Here is a 23,679-nt window from a genome sequence, read left to right on the forward strand (position 1 = left end):
AGCAACTCTGATTTAGTTTCAATTGCAATAGTAAGACAAAAAGCAAAAAGTTCAATTAGATCATTCAACAAAAGCAGCCATCAACATGTACAATACTGCAGCTCACAGATGCCTACATTGTTTTTTGTTTTATTCTACAACCACTCAATAAAAGGTCCTGTGCCTGTTTTGGTTTCTTCAAGATTTCTGAAGTAGGAAACGAAACCCTTGAGTTGTGAGAATACTCAAAGACTTCCACCCATGTAGTGTGCACTTAAAGCTCTTAGACTTCTTGACAAGGAAGTGACATTGTTAAATGGGTCATAGAGCTCCATCTGATTCGATTCCAACGGCTTGTGCTCCTCACATCCTCCCGGCGGTGTGCTTTCATGTAAAGTTTGAGTAAATAATGTAACACTGTTCCTTATTAGAGATCTCCGTCCTCATCAACCTGTGATCCGTTACAGAGGAAAGCCTCCTTTTCCGGGGTCACACTGTCCCTGTTTAGCCTGCAGGCGGGTTTGTACATACTCCGTTCCTCGTCCATACTGGAATGGGCCAGTGTGGCCTCAGTACTGTGCCAGAATCCATAGCCAAAGTAGATTATGAGTCCTGGAGAGAACAGAGGGATAATGTAACAAATTATTAACCGCATATGTGCCAAGTGCTTTTCGGGAGCCCCACCAGAGGACATTTGTAATCATCAAATGACTGAAAGCCTTTATTTGATCTTTACAAGTAGCAAAACTTGTTTACGAGTGGCCGGACCATATTTCAAAGGTTTTTTGACAAGCCTACTGGCTCGTGCAGGAGAATGTGCTGTACCTATAGACATCCAGATGGCGAATCGGACCCAGGTACCCCTGTCCAGCTGCATCATCAGGTACACGTTGACAAACATGCTGACCACCGGGATGAATGGAAGTAAAGGAACCTGTTGGAAGACATCAAAAAATGACTATTATTAAAAATGACTGGAATGTGTAATTGCACATTAGTCAGTGAGCGTCTACAATAAAGAAATAGAAAAATCTTAAAAAAATATAGATTAAAAAACACGTCAAGTACTTAGAAATGTATTAATTTATTTATGCTTGCTTGAGTGTTACTTTAGAATTATTATAGTATTTATTAATATTTTTAATTTTGCGTTTGCATTTTACTATTAGTTTGTTTTATTAATTTTGTGCTTTATCATTTTTTTCTTATTTCGATTTCGATTTAGCTTTCATTTATTTTTATTTCAGTCTTAGTTTTTGTGATTTTGAAAAGTACTTCAACTTAAACATTTAATTAGTTGCCTAAACATACAAGTTTTAGGTTTTTAATCTAACATTTACATTTAATTTTATTTCAGCTTTATTTCAGTTACCGAAACTATTTTAGTTTACAATAACAATGGTTGGTTTCTTGTGGCTTTGAAAAACCTTTTTGAAGGAATTTAGAAGAATTTTAATCTTATTTATTAAAGTAAAAAGTATTTAAATTAATTTAAAATATTTAGAAGTTGAAAGGACAAGTTAAAATATATATTGAAAAACGATATAATCAAAAACAGAATTTGGCCTCTTGTGTTTAATAATTAATAATCAACTATTATATGAATTATGTGAAACTAATACTAAAAATAGTAAATCTACCGTACCTCTTAAACAACTGATTTTATTGGGTGTGACCACATCCTGGTACTCTGTTTGATGAGGACTAACCTTAAAAGAGAGCTTGGTTTTACTCTCAGGTTGTCTCCAGATGATAAATGTGACAATGACACACATGCTGAACAGGACGCTGAGAGCGATAATATTCCACATTGCACTTCCGCCCAGGACGGCCATCAGACTGAAGCTGAAGATCAACAGACCTGGAAAAGAAGCAGTTTAGTTGAACAGCTTAAAGAACAGCTGAATAAAGCGCAAAAAAAAAAAACAGGATCTGTCTTAATCTGGTATTGCATTGTTTCATACCAAGCAGACTCGTACAGACATTAACAGTGAAGCCTGAAAGGTTGGAGGGTTCAGTGATGTCGGGGAAGATCATCTTTTTGAAGCTGAAACGCTCTTCTATGCCAGGAAGAATCCCCATGCTGGGCGCACTTATGGTCTCACTCATTTCCATCTCTTCCTGTGTGTTGTCTATGTGATATGTTTGGGAAAACTGCTCAGGCTGGTACCTGTAGATCACAATTTTATTTTACACTGAACAGCCTAATGACACAAATATTTCAATTAATTCATTTAATTTGCATCTACCAACCTGAGTACTAGAACACAGGCAGCGACCAGTGTGTAGGCCAAAAGAGTTCCTATAGACATCAGATCAACCAGGTCCTTCAGGTCAAACAGGAAAGCCATGATAGCTGCACAGGAATGGAAAGGATCGATTTATGGTCATCTGTTTGGATGATAAACTGACATTTACAGTGAGCAGCAGTTTAATAAGGATTCAAAGCTATATATTTTATGTAGAGAACATGCATATGTTGTAATACTATTTAGTTTATTAAATACTACTATTTAATACTATTTAGTTTACTATTTAGCATTACTTTTAAACCTAGTTCTAGGTAAAGAAATATTACAAGTATATAAACATTATTCCCAAAAAGTACTCCTATGAAATCTATTGTTAAATGCATAAATAAAAAAACAATATTATTGCAATCAAAAGAGTCAATATTCATGGATTATCAACTGTTATAAAATATTTATCAACATGTTTAAAAGCCCATATTTAATATTAAATTGATATGAAATTTGTAAAATTGAAAAAAAAGGCACTTTACACAAATAGGGTATAAAATAATACCAATTTAACCTTAGAAGGCATAAAGGGGGTTTAGAAATATTTAATCAATTAAAAAAAAAAAATAATAATAAAAAAAAAAAAAAAAAAAAAAATATATATATATATATATATATATATACAGGTGCATCTCAATAAATTAGAATGTTGTGAAAAACTTCATTTTCAAAAAAACTTCATCAAAAAGCGAAACTTTCATATATTTTAGATTCATTGCATGTAAAGTAAAACATTTCAAAAGTTTTTTTGTTTTAATTTTGATGATTAGAGCTTACAGCTCATGAAAGTCAAAAATCAGTATCTCAAAATATTAGAATATTTACGTTTGAGTTTCAATTAATGACCATTCCTACAGTATAAATTCCGGCTATCTCTTGTTCTTTAAAACCACAATAATGGAGAAGACTGCTGACTTGGCAATGATCCAGAAGATGAACATTGACGCCCTCCACAAAGAGGGTAAGTCACAGAGGGTCATTACTGAAAGGTGTGGCTGTTTACAGAGTGCTGTATCAAAGCATATTAAATGCAAAGTTGACTGGAAGGGAGAATTTGGGTAGGAAAAGGTGCACAAGCAACAGGGATGACTGCAAGCTTGAGAATACTGTCAAGCAAAGCTGATTCAAACACTTGTGAGAGCTTCACAAGGAGTGGACTGAAGCTGGAGTCAGTGCATCAAGAGTCACCACGCTCAGTCATCTTCAGGAAAAGGGCTACCAAGCCACTTCTTAAACAGAGACAACGTCAGAAGTGTCTTACCTGGGCTGTGGAGAAAAAGAACTGGACTGTTGCTCAGTGGTCAAAAGTCCTCTTTTCAGATGAAAGTAAATTTTGCATTTAATTTGGAAATCAAGGTCCCAGAGTCTGGAGGAAAAGTGGAGAGGCACAGAATCCATGTTGCTTGAAGTCCAGTGTGAAGTTTCCACAGTCAGTGATGATTTGGGCTGCCATGTCATCTGCTGGTGTTGGTCCACTGTTTTTTCTTAAGTCCACAGTCAATGCAGCCATCTACCAGGAAATTTTAGAGCACTTCATGCTTCCTTCTGCTGACAAGCTTTATGGAGATGCTGATTTCATTTTCCAGCAGGACTTGGCACCTGCCCACACTGCCAAAGGTACCAAAAGCTGGTTCAATGACCATGGTGTTACTGTGCTTGATTGGCCAGCAAACTCGCCTGACCTGAACCCCATAGAGAATCTATTGGGTGTTGTCAAGAGGAAGATGAGAGACACCAGACCCAACAATGCAGATGACCTGAAGGCCGCTATCAAAGCAACTTGGGCTTCCATACCACCTCAGCAGTGCCACAAACTGATCAACTCCATGCCACGCTGAATTGAGGCAGTAATTAAAGCAAAAGGAGCCCCTACCAAGTATTGAGTACATTTACAGTAAATGAACATACTTTCCAGAAGGCCAACAATTCACTAAGAATGTTTTTTTTTATTGGTCTTATGAAGTATTCTAATTTGTTGAGATAGTAAATTGGTGGGTTTTTGTTAAATGTGAGCCTAAATCATCACAATTAAAAGAACCAAAGACTTAAACTACTTCTGTCTGTGTGCATTGAATTTATTTAATACACGAGTTTCACAATTTGAGTTGAATTACTGAAATAAATGAACTTTTCCACGACATTCTAATTTATTGAGATGCACCTGTATATACAGTATATATATATATAATGATGTTTCAGGAATTCCTAAAAACCCTCAATGTCATTTTTATACTTCATAGAATAGGAAAAAAATAATAATATAACTACACCGAGATTGCATATGTCTGAAATATTCAGTCTCTGTTATAAAAGTTCAAATTTGGGGAGTTTATGCATGTAGGTTTTTTAGTCATGGGGTAATCATGGGCAAAAAGGCACAAATGCCATGTTCTCTAGAGGCAACTATCAGATATTATATCAATCAATCAATCAATAATTTTATTCCGGTCCTCACAGACAACTTTTCACAAAATAAATAAATATACATAATTACTGAAAAAGTATATAACAATATGCACTATGAAATTTACAAAAAAATTAATTATAAACAATTATAATATTTAGTAAAATTATATTTAGTTTGGCCTAAAAAAAGTGTCCTTCATGCATACCCTCTTCAAGGAAAGTTCTAAAAGCATAAGCAATTAAACTCATGAAACAGAAATACTGAAAAATATTCACAATGTCAACAGACTCTTTAGTATGGTAAAACTGACATCATGGTATCACATGTCATGTTTGCGCAATAAAACAAATAATTCCAACACAGCAAAGTCAGTTTTACAAGTTTCTATTTCAGGAAACTACTGGAATCATTTTGAAAAGAAGGAAAACAAAAAAGCCCTTTAGCACTACCAATTACATGTAACTGCTGTATGTTTCATAAACAGTGAGTTTCCAGCCTCCTCCCTATAGATATGTACAGGCTGATGTTTCTAACAGCAACAAAAGCAGCTCACTGGAGCTGAACCCTTCAATCCCACAATGCCCTCTGTTCTTACCAGCAATGACCCCGGAGGCAAAAGTGGACATGATAGGCGTCTTCTTCTCGCTCACTCGTGCCAGAAATGAGAAGAGCAGACCGTCCCGGGCCATGGCAAAGATTATACGTGGGAGGGGGAACAAGGACCCCAAGAGACTGATCATGGGATGATCAAAAAAAGGAAGAGAGCAGAAAAGAAACACATAAGCCAACTGGGCAGCTGCCAGAGGTGGTGTCAAAGGCAGAAAGGGGATAAATCCAGTTTATTTACAAAGAAAACTGTTAAACGAATTTCGTCGTAGCTGTCGGGGACAGGCTATGCGCCCAGTCCATTCCAGCTATAGGTTCAGTGCTACGAAAACATTGTTTTTCCATGCAACATGCTCCAGGTGGACGGATGTGCGATACTGCGAACGTAACACGATGTCAGTAGATTAGTAGCATTAAAATTCGCTCACCTGCGACAAAACCTGCTGTTATAGTGGCGTGTATGGGAGTTTTTGTTCTCTCGTTGATCCCAGTCATGAATTTGAAGAGCAGGCCATCGTCAGCCATGGCCCAGATGACACGGGGCATGGGGAACATGGCGCCAAGCAGGCTGCCGCAAGAGATGGAGAAAAGTAACCATGCCATGCAAAAAAGAGACACAGACATAGTGCATTCATACACTGCTGTGGTGTTATTATAAGAGAGAAACATGCCACAAACCCCCACCAATCAGAAGTGATATTAGACCAGAAAAAAGACAAATCAATTGCAAGAGCATAAGGATCAATCTCTTGGCATGAATTTTTAATTATTCAAAGGATGATTTTAAAGGTGAAGCATGTAATTTCCAAAGTGCAGTACTTGTGGTAACAAGTGGCATTGCAAAAATAATGATTGTTTCCATATGCATCTACCACCCCTTCCGCCTCAGATGACCACATAAACAAACAGAGAAATGTGTTGAAAGCGCCACATAGCCACAGCGTTTGCTCTTCAGGGAAATCAGCCTACAAATACTTCAAAACACTTCTAATTTAATAGGCTGGTGTTACACAATGTCTGGGATTTTTGTGCACAGGGCTTTATCAGTTCGCCTAGTGTAAAGGCACGTTCACACCACAACTATAAAAACGACTGTAATGATAATTATACTAGCTTACAACCAAAGGACAATTACAATCCTATAGTGCTTTTAATTTGAGTGGATCCTGATTGGCTGGTACTATTTTTATCGTTCATCAGCTGGAAGAAGTAAACTAATTAAAAAAAACATTTTGAAAGCGATTCCAACTATATTGTTCCTCTGTGTTGTTAATGTTATAGTTGTGGTATGTCCTATTATCATAGAAGTACAAAGATTAAATATATTTATTAAATATATTTATATACTGCATACAACTATATTTAAACGCTCAATTAATAAATATGACAAAACACTGACTATGACTACAATTTTTATTTGCAGCGTTTAGTAGCATGTAAACCAGTTATCCATTAGAAAAACTTGTATTTTGTGTTATTTTTTATTTATTTATTTTAGGGCTGTCAAACATTCACAATTAAATTGCATCCAAAATAAAAGTTTGGTTTTATATAATATATGTGTGTGTGTACTGTGTATATTTATTATGTATATATAAATACACACACATACATTTGTATATATATAAAATATTTATATGTATATATAATTTATATTATATATATTATATATTTTCTTGAATATATAATTTATATCAGATAAATCCTCTCCTTAACAGTAAGAAAAAATAAATATGGTTGGTTATACATTGGTCAAACAATCTGTTTGTGTCTAAATCAGCGACAGTTCTCAACAATAAGCTGCAAAGTGGACCAGACTTCATGCCGATAGTCAAAAGTAGGTAGATATTTGAAGATATAAAATTACACGCTTCACTTCTGAATGGATTCCAAAACAGTATGTAATACTGAAAACACTGCATTAACTGGAAACCAAAAATAAAAATGCCAATAAATCTACTTTAACTCTGCAGCTACCGACGTTATCATTAGTGACTCAGAAGTTAGGCGGGTTGTTAGAAGGATGAGAGGTTTAGGACTTGGACAGATCATGCAGAAGACATTTTTCACTTGATAGATTACAAACAATTCGTACTTCATAGTACATGAACATTTCTGAGCAACAACATCTGGTGTGTATGCATGTAGGTCATTACTATAAGACTAATTATTGCCTGACTTATGTATAGAAAAAATGTGGCATAGAGCCTTACTCCCACTCATGGCCTGAACTGAGTGTTGCATAACTGAGCAACTGGATTCATAAAATTTCATAAATATTTTTAGCAAGGGGCTCATATAAGCTGCCTCAGATAAATATACACACACACACACACACACACACACACTATCACGCAATCCAGTCCCAGATTGCACTCTCTCAACCTCCCTAGGGTTTTCTGAGTTCACTTAGTAACATTTAATGAGTGGGTTGGTCAACTTCCTAAAGGTTGCAATATCAAAATGACTGAGGTCTTTTAAACTGCAACCAGGCTTGCGGGTAATTACATCCATTCATTTCGAGGAACATGGGTAATTATTCATTTCAAGTACATTTTTGCGCTCTACCATGCAGGGTCGGTTTACTCTAGACTGGGCTGTATGTGTGCTAAAACAATCCCTGACTGGAAGGATCACTGGTGCTTACCTGGTGGACAGGGCACAGAGGGAGCCAACCGCCACAGCGTACGTGGCTCCTTCCCAGCCGACATACTTAAAGGCTACGGGAAGAGGGCTGTTCTTATCCAGCAAGTAATACGGCATCATCATGGTGAGGGCGGCCGATACACCAAAGTACGCTACAAAACAGATAAGGAGGGAGGAGACGATGCCAATGGGAATGGCTCTCTGGGGGTTCTTCACCTCCTCACCTGTGATATTTAACAGGATATTGTGTTTTATTAAACAGAAATGGTAAAAGGTTGCAGGCTGGACTCAAACCTGCATCATCCATCTAAGGAAATAAGCTCAACATGTCAGTAGCTAATTTCTGTGTCATAGCATAAACAATATGGGTGAACCAAAGGAGGCCACAAACAGACCTATGCCAAGACTATCAAATGACAGGAGTTCTTAGATGTTGTTTTTACCTAGAGAGCATTAATGTAACAAGATACCAGTTTATTTTCAGCTCTTTACATTATTGATATGTGAGTGTTTAATTTTGTCTCATCCTATCCCATGACACGACTGATCATTATTGTGTGAAATAGAAAACCGATTGTTGGTTGTCTTTTAATTAGTGGCTTTACGAATACTATGGATGTTTCCAAGTAAAGTAAAATAAAATAAAATAAAAAAAGTGGTAATTGTGAGATAAATGAAAAAATGCATATTATATAGATATAAATCTGCAATAACAAAAAATACATAAAATTGCAATTGCAAGAAATAAAATTGCCATTACAAGGAATATAGGCACAATTCAATTTTTTCATCATCATAGTATTATTAAAATCTGAGACAGATTCCCATAACATACAGTATATGAATATGCACAATATCCAGATATGTTTCAATTATATTTTGTATTTCACGCTAATCATTGTAACATGTTTAAAATAAATATATTTTTCAGTGATTTTTTAAGATATTAAAATATTCATTCAGTAAGGATGCATTAAACTGATCGAAAGTGATTTGTTCGAAAATTATTCTTTTGAACTGTCTACTCAAAGCATCCTGAAAAAAATGTATCACAGTTTCTACAAAAAATATTACGCAGTAATATTAAACAGTTTTCAACACTGATAATAATAAGAAATTATTCTTGAGCATCTAACAATCATGTTAGAATGATTTCTGAAGAATCATTAGACACTGAAGATTGGAACAATGATGCTAAAAATTAAGCTTTGCCACCACAGGAATGAATTACAGTTGTTTTTTTGATTAAAACAGAAATCTGTTTTTTTATTATTATAATAATAATTATAATTTTCGATATTTTCACAATATTTTCGTTTTTAGTGTATTTTTTTATCAAATAAATGCAGCCTTGGCAAGAACAAGACTTTTTTTCCAAAGACTTTTGAAAGTGTTACAGACCCCAAACGTTTGAACAGTAGTGCACATTATATTGCCATTCAATCAACTATTAATCTTGCCATTAAATCAGTTAAAAGCACACTGCATGTGAAATCCGTCATTTTAAAATGCCTCAGAGTAAGAAAATGACTCAGCTGCAGTGAGTAGTGCCAGCATGTTCGCTTCTGGCAAAAGTTTCTGTGGTTTGACCTTGTGCAGAACACTACATAAAACAGAGGAGTAGTGTGTTCATGCCAGCAGTGCCAGAGAGAGCACAGGAACATGGCTATATTACCATTCCTGACCAGCATGTGGATGAGGAGGGGTTACTGAGTGTGAACCACAGCTACAGGGAGAGTCGAGAGACGAGTCTAGACAAACCGTGAAACCCACTAGCCAATCAAATGCAAGGGAATGTGGGGGAGTGAGCCGCCATAAAAGAGGGGGGCCAGAGGCAAACCATAAGCAGAGATCCACTGAGAATATCCATGCAATACTATTATAAACATAAAGGAAACTCTAAATAACTTTGACCAAAGCGACATGAATGCAAGCCAACTTTGTAGGTAGAATAATAGCCTCACTGTTGTACCAATCTAACACTTACACACATACAAAACTGGCCTCTTGCACAATTTGCTCTCACTAACCTCCTGTTTGTAGGCATGCATCATATATTTGAGCTTTTTAACAGAATTTCAGGAGAAAACTGATGCTTTCTAAAAATTTAAAAATGAGATTAGAGAGCACTGGAGTTTAGAGTCTTTAGTTACCTGTAGTTGCGATACAGTCGAACCCAACGAAGGCGTAAAAGCAGGTAGCGGCCCCTGATAAGACCCCTGTGAAGCCGAAAGGCATGAAACCACCTTCACCCAGAATCTCTTCTGTTGGCAGGGGCTGTGTGGCACTGCTCAAAGAGAGTAATGCAGACATTTTAAAAATGCTAATATGCCAAACAGCAAAAATGCCTACTGAGGTCAGACATTATTGTTTTGTCTCCATTTTGTGAGGTAACACTGAAAAAGCTGATATATAACTTGTTTTCTAATGGAAACTTTTGGAGAAAAAAAAAAAGTCAATATATACAGTACTATTCAAAAGTTTGCAGTCAGTAGGGTTTCTTTTTAAAATAAATGAATACTTTTATTCAGCAAGGACCCATTAAATTGATCAAAAGTGATAAAGACTTTTATAATGTTAGAAAAGATTTCTATTTCAAATAAATGCAGTTTTTTTTGTTTTTTTTTACTTTTTATTCATCAAAGGATCTTAAAAAAATGCAGTTTCCACAAAAATATTAAGTAGCACAACTGTTTTCAACATTGATAATAATAATGACAAAAGTTTCTTGAGTATCAAATCAGCATATTTATGTTTCCTGAAGGATCATGTGACACTGGAGACTGGAGTAATGATGCTGTTAATTTAGCTTTGTTTTGTTGGTGAGCATGAGACTTGAAAAAAATGTAAAAATCCTACTGACCCCAAGCTGTTCAGTGGTATGTAATTTTGTGGCATACTTGAAAACATATTCCAAGATAAATTTCCAAACGTCATAAAAAACGACTCACTTAATGGTGGAATTGGTTCCGTTAAGAATCTCATCAGGGTCCAGCTGCCAGTTCTTCAGTGTACCTTTGACCAGTCCAGATACAACCATGAACAACAGCACCAGGATGTTGATGCAGGTGAACACTTTGGTGACCATGGCTGACTCCTTCACCCCAAAGGCCAGAAGGCCTATAGCAAACAAAACGTAGTTCAAAACACTACGGAACAAAGTCAACACAAACATCCACTAAATATTTACATTCAACAGCTTGCATTTTCAGAATAAATAAGTGCTTCACAATCACCATTTTGAAATAAACATTTCAATTTATATAGATAACACTGTACGACACTCAGGAACTCTCAGTTCTAATTGGTCAGTCATGGCTCCCTATGTAATTAGTGTTTTACCTGTGAGAGTGAGGATGATGAATACGGAAAACACATCTGGGTACTCCGCCAGAATACCCGGAGCATTCATAGACATGTACTGTCGACAAAAATGCTCAATTTGTTTTCCAATCAGCTCATCAAATGTGGCACTCCAAGCTCTGGCAACACTTGATGTACCTGAGAATGGTTTACAGATTGAGTAACATTATATATAACAAGGAAAGAACAACATAAGGAAATTTAAAAATCTATACTATGGGGTTCATCTACTGTAGTGTATGGTTACCCATTTCCCTAAAATATCTTCTTTTGTGTTTAATAGAAGAAAGTAAGTCATACAGGTTTGGAAAGTCTTGAGGGTGAGTAAATGATGACAGTGTTTTAATTTTTGGTGATTTTGTGTGTTGACTCACCTATAACGTATGAAAGTATAAGGTTCCAGCCAGTTATAAAGGCCCATAGTTCCCCTACAGTCACATAGCTGTACAGGTACGCTGAGCCCGTTTTTGGCACTCTCGCCCCAAACTCTGCATAACAGAGGCCCGCAAGCACTGAGGCCAGGGCTGCGATGAGGAACGATAGCACGATGGCCGGTCCGGCGTTTTCCCGGGCCACCGCTCCAGCGAGGACATACACACCAGCTCCCAAGGTGCTGCCCACACCAAGAGCCACAAGGTCAAAGGTGTTCAGACATCGGGAGAGTCGCGATTCCTCCGAGTTGCAGTCGACAACCTTCACCCTCAGCAGCTGTTTCCCGAAACGCAGAAGCTTTTTCAAAACCATCATTGATTAGATTTGATGACAGCTTCTTTTTGTGCTTCGTTTTTCAAAGTTTCTCCTCTCACAATGTTTCGGCTTCCCCCACCAACGCAGAGGATTCACAATGTTCAGAATATTGTTTAGATGTGTTGTTTACCTTTAGGGGAAAAAAAACAAATAATTAACTTGAGAAAGTGACAATGGTAGTTTGTCAAATATATGCTGTCAAATGATGACAACCATAGGTATTTTCTATTGGTAAAATGTCACATTTTAATGATATTTATATACTGATATCATTCAAAGTAAACCAATAATGAACAGCCAAATAATGATTAAATGTAGTTGGAAACCAAACCAAACCAAACTAACCCCCCCCAAAAAAAAAGCAATGACGGGCCCAAGCCCCGGTGGAAGCAGCGGGAAAGTTGTTAATTGGAAATATTGTTTACCTTAAAAAAAAATGAAACAAAGCAGTGTGTACATTCTTCAAAATTTATTTTTGTTCCTTAAAAGAAAAGTCAATAGGATATAGAGTGGGTAAACTTTACACTTTACTTTAGTACTACACTTTATTTCCAGATAAAAATTATACAAAAATGCTAAGCACAGCAATCATGCGGTGGTTAATGTGGCTACCCCTTCCCAGTCTGACCAAAGTAACTGGGTATTTTCCAGATATTTTCCACTAGATATGAGTGTTTAAACACTGCAAGGATTATGTCCTTTTTTAAAGTTCCAGAACACAAACCAGCACATTTGTGGTGAGAATATCAGCTGTTCTGTGATTTACGGACATAAAAACATGCAGAGCACTGACCCATATTCACTTCAACTTCAAGCCAAACAATAAATACAAACCCAGTACATATCTGATGACACTGTAAAAGAACTCTACGCTGTATTCTAAATCGCAACCAAACCTCTTGATTGAAAAGCACATTGCGATTCCCAAAGGCCAAGTGTCAAAAAGTACTGTACTGTACGAACAAATGGGGAGCAGCTCTCCAGTCAATAAGTTCATACAGCTGTGCTGTCTCCAGTTTAATTCCTGCACTCTTTTCCCAAGTGTTGAGTAACATAGAGAGAGAAATCCATAAAATGTGATTGGTGACAGAGCTGGAGAGCCCCTCCGGGGGATAATCTATCATACCCACACAAACTGACATGTGTTACGTAACCAAGAGTGGAACTTAATGGCAAAAATACATGCAATTGCAAAAGAACAACTAGGATCTGTGTTTGCAAGCTCTCTTTGAGAACAGCCTGTTCTGAGAAGTTACTTTGCAAGTGAATCTAAATGAATCTCTGTGCGTGAAGCAACCATCACACAACAAATTTTAAGCAGTAAATTTGATTGTTTTCTCACATGATAATAATAATAATTATAATAATAAAAAAACTTTCAGGAGTAAATAACTAAAAGTTGTCACACTGTTACATTTTTTCAGCAGCATGAAAGAAGCTCAGCTGCTTTAAAAATAGGGTAGCTATTTTTTTTTCAAGCTAATTTTGCCAATGTGTATTGATATAGCAGAAAAATGTGCCATTTTTTTCTTAGATATGTTATTGCAATGGACCAATATAGATCGATAACTCCTCTCTTATACCTAGCATTGGGATGCATGAGTCACTGTAGTGAAATGGTTTAAAACTGCTCTGCTTAAGGTCGAAGCTCATTTAAGCTGGATAACCAGCTGGTCAATAGCCTAAACCAGTAAAATAGACCTGCCTGCTAAAGCGGGGAGTTAGAAGTAGAAAAAGGCTGTTTTAAGCTATTTTTAGCAGGGTAATTGAGATTCTTCATTGTTTTTTGGGGGTTTTTTTTCTAAATATTTATAACTCTGAGAATAAAATAAAAAAATCATTAACTAAGATAAACATAAACACACTCATATATATGTATGTACACATAGCTTGTAGTTACCAGCTAGATTTTCTTAGAAATACGTCACGTAGCTAATCACTTTTTCTTTAAATAGTAGCTTGACTGTAATTTATCTACTTGTAATTATGTGTAACTTGTATCTTGAGAGGCTCCGGTTTCAAAGTATGTTCCTTAACACAGAGTATGAGTCTATAAATTAATCTACTCTGAATCATGACCTAGTTTTCTTTCTTGCATCTAAACAGCAAACGGTACATAAGGAGTAACTTCCTGTCATGCCACACTTAAATGGAAAGTTCCACAGACATAGAGGTGGCGACCTTTTATTTATCTCCCAGGGTGCTTCAGGGGCTATCGGATGTCTTGGATCTCACAAACGTGGAAGCAGGTTTGCAGAGTCACTCGAGCAGTACTGCACCTTTAACTGTTGTCATTTAAATCACGCAAGCATTGCATGAGGGCCTGACTGGAGCAAACCTGTTGCTGAAACAGCAAGCCCAAACTTTAGCCACATTTCTCACGGAAGTTCATTAAAATGAGATTAGCAGTGTGACCGAGAAAAGACAACCAGAGTTCAGGTTTAAAGCTGTGCACAAGACAGGATCAGCAAAATGTGTCCGTTTTTTTCTTCTTCTTAAACAAATGCACAATTATTTTCTGATCAGGCTTTAGCAACTGGTATGAGCATGTGCTTCAAGACAGGCCTCCGATTGCAAACGAACTTATGAAATTGTGTGAACATGAAAATATATACATAAATATTTAGATATGCATGTGTGTGTGTGTGTGTGTTTTAATTGTATACATATATAACTAAACATTTATATAAAGATAAATATATAAATATGATAAATTCAATATTTAGGAGAAAGTGTTTAAAATATATACTTAAAGTACTTGACAAAGTAATAACAATACTATTATATTTTATATAATACTTATGCTATATATAATGCATTTGTTCAATAATACAAGATACAATTTATTGTATAATAACAATATATTAATGCTGTTTGGCTTAACATTAAGCTTGATAATAATTAGATATTTTTATTTTTCTATATTTGGGTTTCTGTCCTGAGGTGAATCAGTGTAACCCAAGCACACGCTGTTGCTGAGGGTCTGCTGTCCAGTTGGACCTCATTCAGATATCCCAGCATTCCCTGAATGAGCTGGTCTAAACTGCTCTACTGGTGTGACATCAGACATGTTGAAAGATCTGCCTCTAGGCCATGCTGCATCAATGCTTAAAGACCACAAATGCTATGAAGGTACTTTGGAAGAGATTTCTACAATTTCAAAATGTCTCACATAAAGACCAACACCACAACTGTAAACATTTTATATTACATATACTTCATTACATCCTGAAACTGAGGTGTTTTACTCACAAACATCTCATAATGAGATTTCTAATACCTCTTTTTTTGAGAGCGAGAGAGAGAGAGAGCACATGGAGAAAACTGCATTTAACTAAAATAAGGGAAACGAATTAAAGGGTTGGTTCACCCAAAAATGAAAATTCTGTCATTAATTGATAATTACTCACCCTCACGTCGCTCCAAACCCGTAAGACCTTCTTTTATCTACGGAACACAAATTAAGATATTTTTGATGAAATCTGAGAGCTCTCTGATCCTCCATAGACGGCTAGGCTACTATAACGATCAACTCATAAACATAGCAAGGACATCGGTAAAATAGTCCATGTGACATCAGGGGTTCAACGGTTCTTTTACGAAGCTACGAGAATACTTTTTTTGAGCAAAGAAAACAATAATAACATGATTTATTCAGCAATTCTTCTCCCCGAGTTACCATCTTCTGCCATTTTGGAGAGTATCCCAGAATGTAATCAGCGTTGTTTATGTTCAGTAGAAAGCGCGTGAATGCTGAATGTAAACAACTCTGATTACGTTCATTACGTTCTGGGGAACTCTCCAAAATGGCTATCAGATTTCATCAAAATGATCTTAATTTGTGTTCCGAAGATGAAAGAAGGTCTTATGGGTTTGGAACGACATGAGGGTGAGTAATTAATGACAGAATTTTCATTTTTGGGTGAACTAACCCTTTAATACACCAAGGAAACCACTTCTTCATGTTACTGAACAAATTCTCAATCTTTTATTTCTCCCATGGATTTCAGGAGAAACATTTGAGACAAAATTCATGTTTAAATAAAACACAATTAAGATTATAATTTAAGTGATAATTTTCTTCTTGAACTGCATCATCCACATGAGTCATGTGTGCTTCAGCACTCAGTCTGCAGGAAGCAGAATGGAAAATCTCATCTAAATAAATCCTGATAGCTTCTTCTGACAGCAGGGTTGGGTAAGGTTAACGGTGCCATCGATTGACATTCCAGCTCAGTCAGAGCCGGAGAGGTGATCATAGACACACATGCAATTTATCTGACTAAATTAAGCAGGTGGGTTGAGCAGGGGTGTGTTGCCTGGGCACCAATCAGTTGACGACTTTCTGTTATGGTGTTCAATGTGCAGCACAAAGAAAGTTTGGCCTTGGGACGCTTGTGCCTTTTTATTTTGCTTTTAACCACATCATTACTTCAATAAAGTCTCATCAGTATGTGAAGAGAAAACCTTATTAGTGTATTATCTACAAGATCTAAGCTAGCATCAATATGGGCTTGAGTACCGATGTCACAAACGTTTAAAGTGAAGTGAAGTGACATACGGCCAAGTATGGTGACCCATACTCGGAATTCGTGCTCCCATCGTGACCCACACACACCGTGAACACACACTCAGAGCAGTGGGCAGCCATTTATGCTGCAGCGCCCGGGGAGCAGTTGGGGGTCCGGTGCCTTGCTCAAGGGCACCTCAGTCGTGGTATTGTGGGTGAAGAGAGCGCTGGACATTCACTCCCCCCACCTACAATCCCTGCCGGCCCGAGACTCAAACCCGCAACCTTTGGATTACGAGTCCGACTCTCTAACCATTAGGCCAGGACTTCCCTTTTAGTGTATCATAACAACCAGTCCCTTCTAGAAACAGGTCAAGGGCACAGTGTCCATCCAGACAGAAAACAGACTCATGTTTTGTTAACGTGTTTTTGCCAACGTCTATCCATATGAGCATGTTTAGAGTGGGCACAATATACCTGGCACCACCCGACTACACTTTGCCTAAACTTGGGACTGTGATTTTATGTTGGAATGTATGTGACAAACAGTTTTGGTTTTTGGCAGAAATGTCTAAAAACTAATTTAGGACGTGCTTGCAGCCAGCCGACAGTCTGACAAAACTCCCTGTCTGACCTCTCTACGAAAACGAAAACAAGTTCAGTTATGAACAAATCCACAAGCATGTCAAGATACCTCAAGACACTTTCACTTGAGAAACTCAATATTATAAGAAAACATGTTTGTAGTGAGTGGGGCGGGCCGATAGCCGTGGGAGCGGAACGAGGCCGGTGGAGTTAATGATAATGAGCGACACCTGCGCCACTCACCGATCTCGAGTCCCACGGAGGAGCTCCGGAAGGATACAAGGAGAAGTGACGACAGTGGAAGAGGAGAGAGGACCAGACCTGGACTTTACTTTTGTGTTTATTTTATTTATTAAATTGTCTTTAAATGTTTGCCGGTTCCCGCCTCCTTCTTCCCAATCTACGAACTTTGTTGCAATGTTTTTTAAATGGATGCACGTAGGCTTGCAGAACCCAGTTTATACCTGACCAGGAAGTACATCTTAACGTCTTATGCCTTAGTTGTTTATACTGGCAACATGTAGAAGCTTCACTCAACGGTTTAAAACAATTAAATGTGTCTTCCTCCAGATAAAGACGCGTGTTAATTTCAAAAGGATGATACACGTGAGACTGAAGGGTAGCCAAGGTGGAAAGAGTCTCAGCTTTCTGTCATTGGGAGACAAGCCAGTTCTCCACCAGTGACACTGCATCGGCCTTCCCACTAAAGAGACATGCAAGATACTCTAAATCATAGGTTGAAGGACAGACACAAAAATAAAATAAAATAATTGCACGTTTGTCCTAATAATCATTGCACAAAAACCAGTTCATATGACATCTTTGTTGTCAAAATTTCTCTTATTCGGCTCTGTTTACTTTCCAGTCTAACACCATGCATTGGCTATGTTAATGACTAGATTTAACATTGACAAAATCAAAATGGTTTATAGAACAAATAAATGCTTAAGTGAAATTGTTTACAAAAAAAAAAAGAAAAAAGCAAAGTTAATCATTTGAAATTTTGCATTAAATAGCTAAATCATTGTACCTTGTAATTTTTAAGGAAATGAATGCATGAATTACTGATGATTAATCAAAAATTAAATGATGGTACTAATTTTGACTGCCCTGGGCCTCAAATATAAGAGGCGTGCTATTGCGCAACACCCAAAACGAAGTTACTAAAACTGTTATTGAGGAACATTGCTTGAATGTGTGCCAGTGTCTGTCACAACAAGCTGACATAAATTAAGAAATAAGTGATGTTGTTTGTTCTTGGTCCCTCCTCGGCAGTAATAACAACATCTGAACATCTTATACAAAAGACATTCATTTACGTAATTGAAATTTTATTTATTGTATTTGTGGTTCAGATCTTGAAACTGCAATATAATTTCTTATGCTATTTAGCATCAAAGGGGTGCCTCTGACTATTTTAATCCATTTCAGATGAATGCCTTTCCACAGATTTATCAGTCTAACATCAACACTGACATAAAGGTTGACAATCTAATGGTTAGTTTATAACCATATCTTATGCATTTTAATCACCCAATTATGAGAAACATGCAAATCAATCAGTTTACGCAACACAAAGACCTGCAGAATGATTCCGTGAGGTCACAAGAGGTACATAATCAAAACACTTCAACTTCCTACTATAGATAGCTCATGGTTTTTTATCATGAGCCAGTAAATCTCATAAAATAAAATAAAATTGCTTTCGGTTTGAAATGACAAATAAATGTAGAATTGCAGATGTTATGAACTTCATATTACACCATTACAAAAAATAAATAAATAATCTTTCCAGGACTGTAATTATATTATAAGGGTCAACAACACTTAGTTTGGGATTCATTAACAGACACACACATGTGAAAATATTTAAGTGCAGTATATAGCATCAAAAAACAAATAAATAAAAGTGTAAATGGTCAAAGATCAGAGTTGTCTTGTGAAGCCCTTGACCATCGTCTATGTAATATGGAAAAACATTCTACAGCCAATCTAGTTATCCAAAAACATTTCTTGGTGAATAATTCCTCTGACCTTTACAAATAAAGACCCCCCTACTGGAACCCTTCAACAGAAAACTTCTCCTAGTGGCAGAGCCTTTGAATTGTTTACATATACAGCTCATGGTATGGCATGTGTTAGTGAGTGTTGATGGTACAAGGTTTTCCATGAATGCAATAACAAAAAAAATTATTAACATTTATAATATAATAAAGTATGTAATCATTTAAAATTATATTATTTTATAACAGTATTTAATAATCAGCACTGAAAAAAATGTATACGACCCTCAGACTCTTCATTTTTTTTACCAATTGAACAAAATTTGAAAAAAAAAAAAAAAAACATTCTGATGGTAGGCCTAATAAATAAATTTAGACAAGCTAATGCAACTCTTATGGCATGAGGTGAAGCGGCTCTCTCTGTTAGATCAGTTTACTCTTACTGAAAGAGACTCCAGCTTACTTATAAATAGAAAAAGATTTATCTGCAAACCATTTCAAATCTTTTCATTATTTAACCTGTAGCCTAATATTAAGTAGGCTATATCAAAAATATTTCTAATGTACTCTGTTCTAATTTTTTAAAGAGTTAATGTTTTGTTACTTTATCACATTTATAGTCCATTTTGTTTTACTTTTGTTTTTATTTGCAATTTTCATATTCACATTTACATGCATGCGCATTGCGTAGGCTACTTAACGCATTAAAATGATTTATTTTGTTTCTGTTGTATCTTGCTGTGCAGAAGACTGTTATTGCTACGATAAGAACTAAAATAAATAAATGAATAAATAACAGAAAAAAGTAGACGAAATGCGAAACGACAAAATTAATAAAAAATACCATTAAACGGGCATAACGCCCCATTCATACTGCACGCGCTCGACGCGACTCAACTAATGCTCACTAAACAACGAAGTTGCAGGCGAGCGCCTTACACCAAGCCACAGCGGCAGTTTGCATTAACCTAAAAACATTTTAATGTCCGCAGCTAGCCCTCTTTTCCCCTGCAGGATAGACCACATTACAAGGCGGGAGACCCCGTGCGCACCGTCCCACGTTTTCCTGCCCTGCCTGGCTGCCTCATAACGGAGCGCTATAGTGAACTAAACTAAACCAACATGTGCTGCCCTTCCGCGCCAGTTTCGCATAGATTGATTTGTAACTATATTAAGAGAGCAATAACAGAATCAAATACATTTCCTGACGGACGCTTAAGATAGGCAAGCAACTGGGTTAACTGTAACAGATGCTGGTTTTACCTTGCAGCTGGTCTCAGTGCAGAACAGACCGGATCCAGTGATAGGCTACTTGTTGTGTCTCAGATTGTGTGTGTCCTCCAGGTCAGGCGTCTGTGTGGTTATGTGGGCTGAGTCTCCTGACAGGTGGTGTGTGTGTGTGTGGTCATTTGCGATGTGTAAGGTAGGCTACATGGATCAGGTTTCACTGCGGTTTTGTACATGCTCCTCCCGACTTTTACTATTCGCAAAATTAGACATTTAGAATCCAATCTGACAAAATTAGGTATGCATGTATTTCCTGAAAATAATCTTGCTTTGGTAAATCCATAATGAATTTACCAAAGCAAGATTATTTTCAGGAAATACATTATAAAGTTTTTATTATCCATATATATATATATAAAGTAAAACATTCAGAAGTGTAAAATACTTGAGTAATTTTACTTGATTACTTAAGTAGTATACTTGTATACTTTTACTTGATTAGATTTCTGGAGAAAAAGACTACTTTTTACTCCTTACAATTTTATTTAATCTTAAAAAGTACATTATATTTTTATTTTATTTTATGCACAATAAATATGGTTAACAGAAGTTCAAATGTGCATGCTTGACGTGAGAACAAATGATCATGCATCAAGCACACACATTTCTACTTCAGTTGTGACTTTCATCAGGTAAATGTCTGGCTTCAAAAGTTCACAATCAAATCTGAGGAAGCATATGAGGTAGCAAAGTTGCGTTTCCCCCCAAAAAAGTTGTATTCATTATTCTTTCTGTTTTGATAGAGCCATTAGTTGTGTAATATATTAGCCGAATGCACAAGATTGAGTGCAAATAAATCAGTGATGCGAATTTAAATAGAATTAATATTTTTGTGTGAATGATTGTTTTTATTTATTTATTAAATGTTACAAATCTCCAAAAAAAGTGTTTAAATGAACATTTTATGCTAAATAAAATTGTAATTTATGTTTAGTGATGTTCTCACCAGGTAGTGGATATTTTGTCATTATATGACACGAGTAGCATTTAAGACTGTCGATGAGTATTTTTTAAAATCTGAATTACATGATTTGCTTATTAATTATTCTAATTAGTCACAAATAATTATCAATCTTTGCTGAAAAACCTCTAAATGCCCCAAATAAACAATTAAAAGTTGAATTATCCTTAGACAGTGATGTTGAATATAGACAACACAAAAAAGTGGCCTTTCAAAATGTTAATGTTGTATGTTTTAATTATATGACTCTCCTCATTAATGCTACACATTCTTGTATTCTGTCTGGAATATGTTTTAGCCTCTGCATCACATCTAGCTATTCAAAGGAATAGTTCACCCAAAAATTAAAATTCTCTCATCATTTACTCACCGTCATGTCGTCCCAGATGCTTATGACTTTTAGTCTGTATAATGCAAGGGGACAGGACCACACAAAGTGAACATGACAGTCAAGTTTAAATTTTGGGTATTTGTATTTTTTGTATTTATCCTTTCACTTAAGAAGACACTGATTCATTAACGGGGGTTGTATGAGTTATTGTATCATATTTATTTTTGGATGTCCCATACCCTTGCATTAAACAAAGAGAGATGATTTTTTTCTAAAACTCTTAGTTTGTGTTCATCTAATAAATGAAAGTCATATACAGTCGTGAATTATTGGCACCCTTGGTAAATATGACCAAAGGCTGTGAAAATTAATCTGCATTGTTAATCCTTTTGATATTTTATTTAAAAAATTCACAAAAAACTAACCTTTCATTGGAGAATAAGAATTTAAAATGGAGGGGGGGGGGGGGGGTATCATTATGAAATAAATGTTTTTCTCTAATACACATTGGCCACAATTAACGGCACCCTTTTATTCAATACTTTTTGAAACCTCCATTTGTCAGTTTAACAACTCTAATTTTTCTCCTATAATGCCTGATGAGGTTAGAGAACACCTGACAAGAGATCAGAGACCATTCCTTCATCCAGAATCACTCCAGATCCTTCAGATTCACAGCTCCATGACTGTACTTCTTCTCTTCAGTTCACCTCACTCATTTTCTACAGGGTTCAGGTCAGAGGACTGGAATGGCCATAGCAGAAGCTTGGCTTTGTGCTCAGTGACCCATTTTTGTGTTGTTTTTGAGGTTTGTGTTTGAATTATTATACGGTAGGAAGATCCAAACATGGCCCATTATAAGATTTCTAACAAGAGTCAGTCACTTATTGATTTTTTATCTGTTGGTATTTGATAGAATCCATGATGCCATGTGTCTAAACAAGATGTCCAGGACCTCCAGCAGAAATATAGATACGTATTACGATACAGGGGTTGTGATACGATACATTGTGATACTGTAAGCAAGGCGATATATTGGGATATTTCTTATTTTAGGAATAGGATATATATTTTTTAGGAAAGCTGTCATTAAGAACACACCACCATATGCAAACCTTTGCAAAAAATAAATAAATAAAAATAGTTTAACCAGAACACACTGGGATCTGCATTTGCAATAACCAGTCCCTATAACATTCAACATTATTGAACCACTTTTTGTGCAGCACGAGGAAAGGGGGAAATATTCATGTGCTTGCATGATTCTTTAGTTAAATGTATGTATAAAATTTATTTTATAAAAAGATAAAAATATATATTTATAGACTCTACTTTAAAGGTTAACAGTTTAAGTTTACAATTGTGACATACAATGTCATAACATTTGATCTGAACAAAAAATGACATCTGCTTAATATCAATGAAAAATAAAGTGCTTGCAGGATTCCTAAAGAAAACAATCAAATGAATAGAGATGTTAAGCATTCTCAGAACTTAACTTAACTTTCTCAGTTTGTATTTATGTTCCGCGTGGAATCGCCGAGACCGCGACGCGAGCACCGCCCCAACTGCACAAAACACCCCTGAATTACGAGAGAAAGCTCCAGCTGGCGGCGACTCTACCGCCCGCCGCGCAAAGGCTCTTCAACGCGGGATGTGGCAAGCGGCAGAACCGAGGTTGCGCTCGCGCCGCGGTCCCGGGCCGGACATTACCACAAAAGCCCAAATGGTGCCACACTTCAGCTTTGTACATCGAAACGAGAACTGGAACAATTCTTTCATCCTCCATTACTGGCAGCGAACTATATTAACGATAACATTAGTGGAGTGCGCTGATGCTAGTATTTCCTGTCACTGTTTAAGTTCAGAGATGAAGACTAGCGGCCGGGATATGAACTCAAAACGAAACAACTGCCATGAATCTGTATGATTTTTTTTTTTTTTTTTTAATATC

At 36.4% G+C, this 23,679-nt stretch overlaps 1 protein-coding gene across 1 annotated transcript; it reads right to left on the minus strand.

Moving 5' to 3' along the window:
- LOC306864555 (high affinity cationic amino acid transporter 1-like) lies at positions 1-20,484 on the minus strand. Its single transcript, XM_079408650.1, has 12 exons — positions 20,410-20,484; positions 11,676-12,178; positions 11,281-11,439; positions 10,890-11,058; positions 10,092-10,225; positions 7,940-8,162; positions 5,282-5,418; positions 2,233-2,335; positions 1,944-2,149; positions 1,689-1,840; positions 805-913; positions 1-591 (listed from the first exon to the last, which is right to left on the minus strand). The coding sequence occupies exons 2-12, from the start codon at positions 12,046-12,048 to the stop codon at positions 407-409; spliced, it is 1,950 nt and encodes a 649-aa protein (XP_079264776.1). The 5' UTR covers positions 12,049-12,178; positions 20,410-20,484; the 3' UTR covers positions 1-406.
- Between the last annotated feature and the right edge of the window lie 3,195 nt (positions 20,485-23,679).

This window comes from Barbus barbus (genome assembly GCF_936440315.1).
Source record: "Barbus barbus genome assembly, chromosome: 45".
Classification (NCBI taxonomy): Eukaryota; Metazoa; Chordata; class Actinopteri; order Cypriniformes; family Cyprinidae; genus Barbus; species Barbus barbus.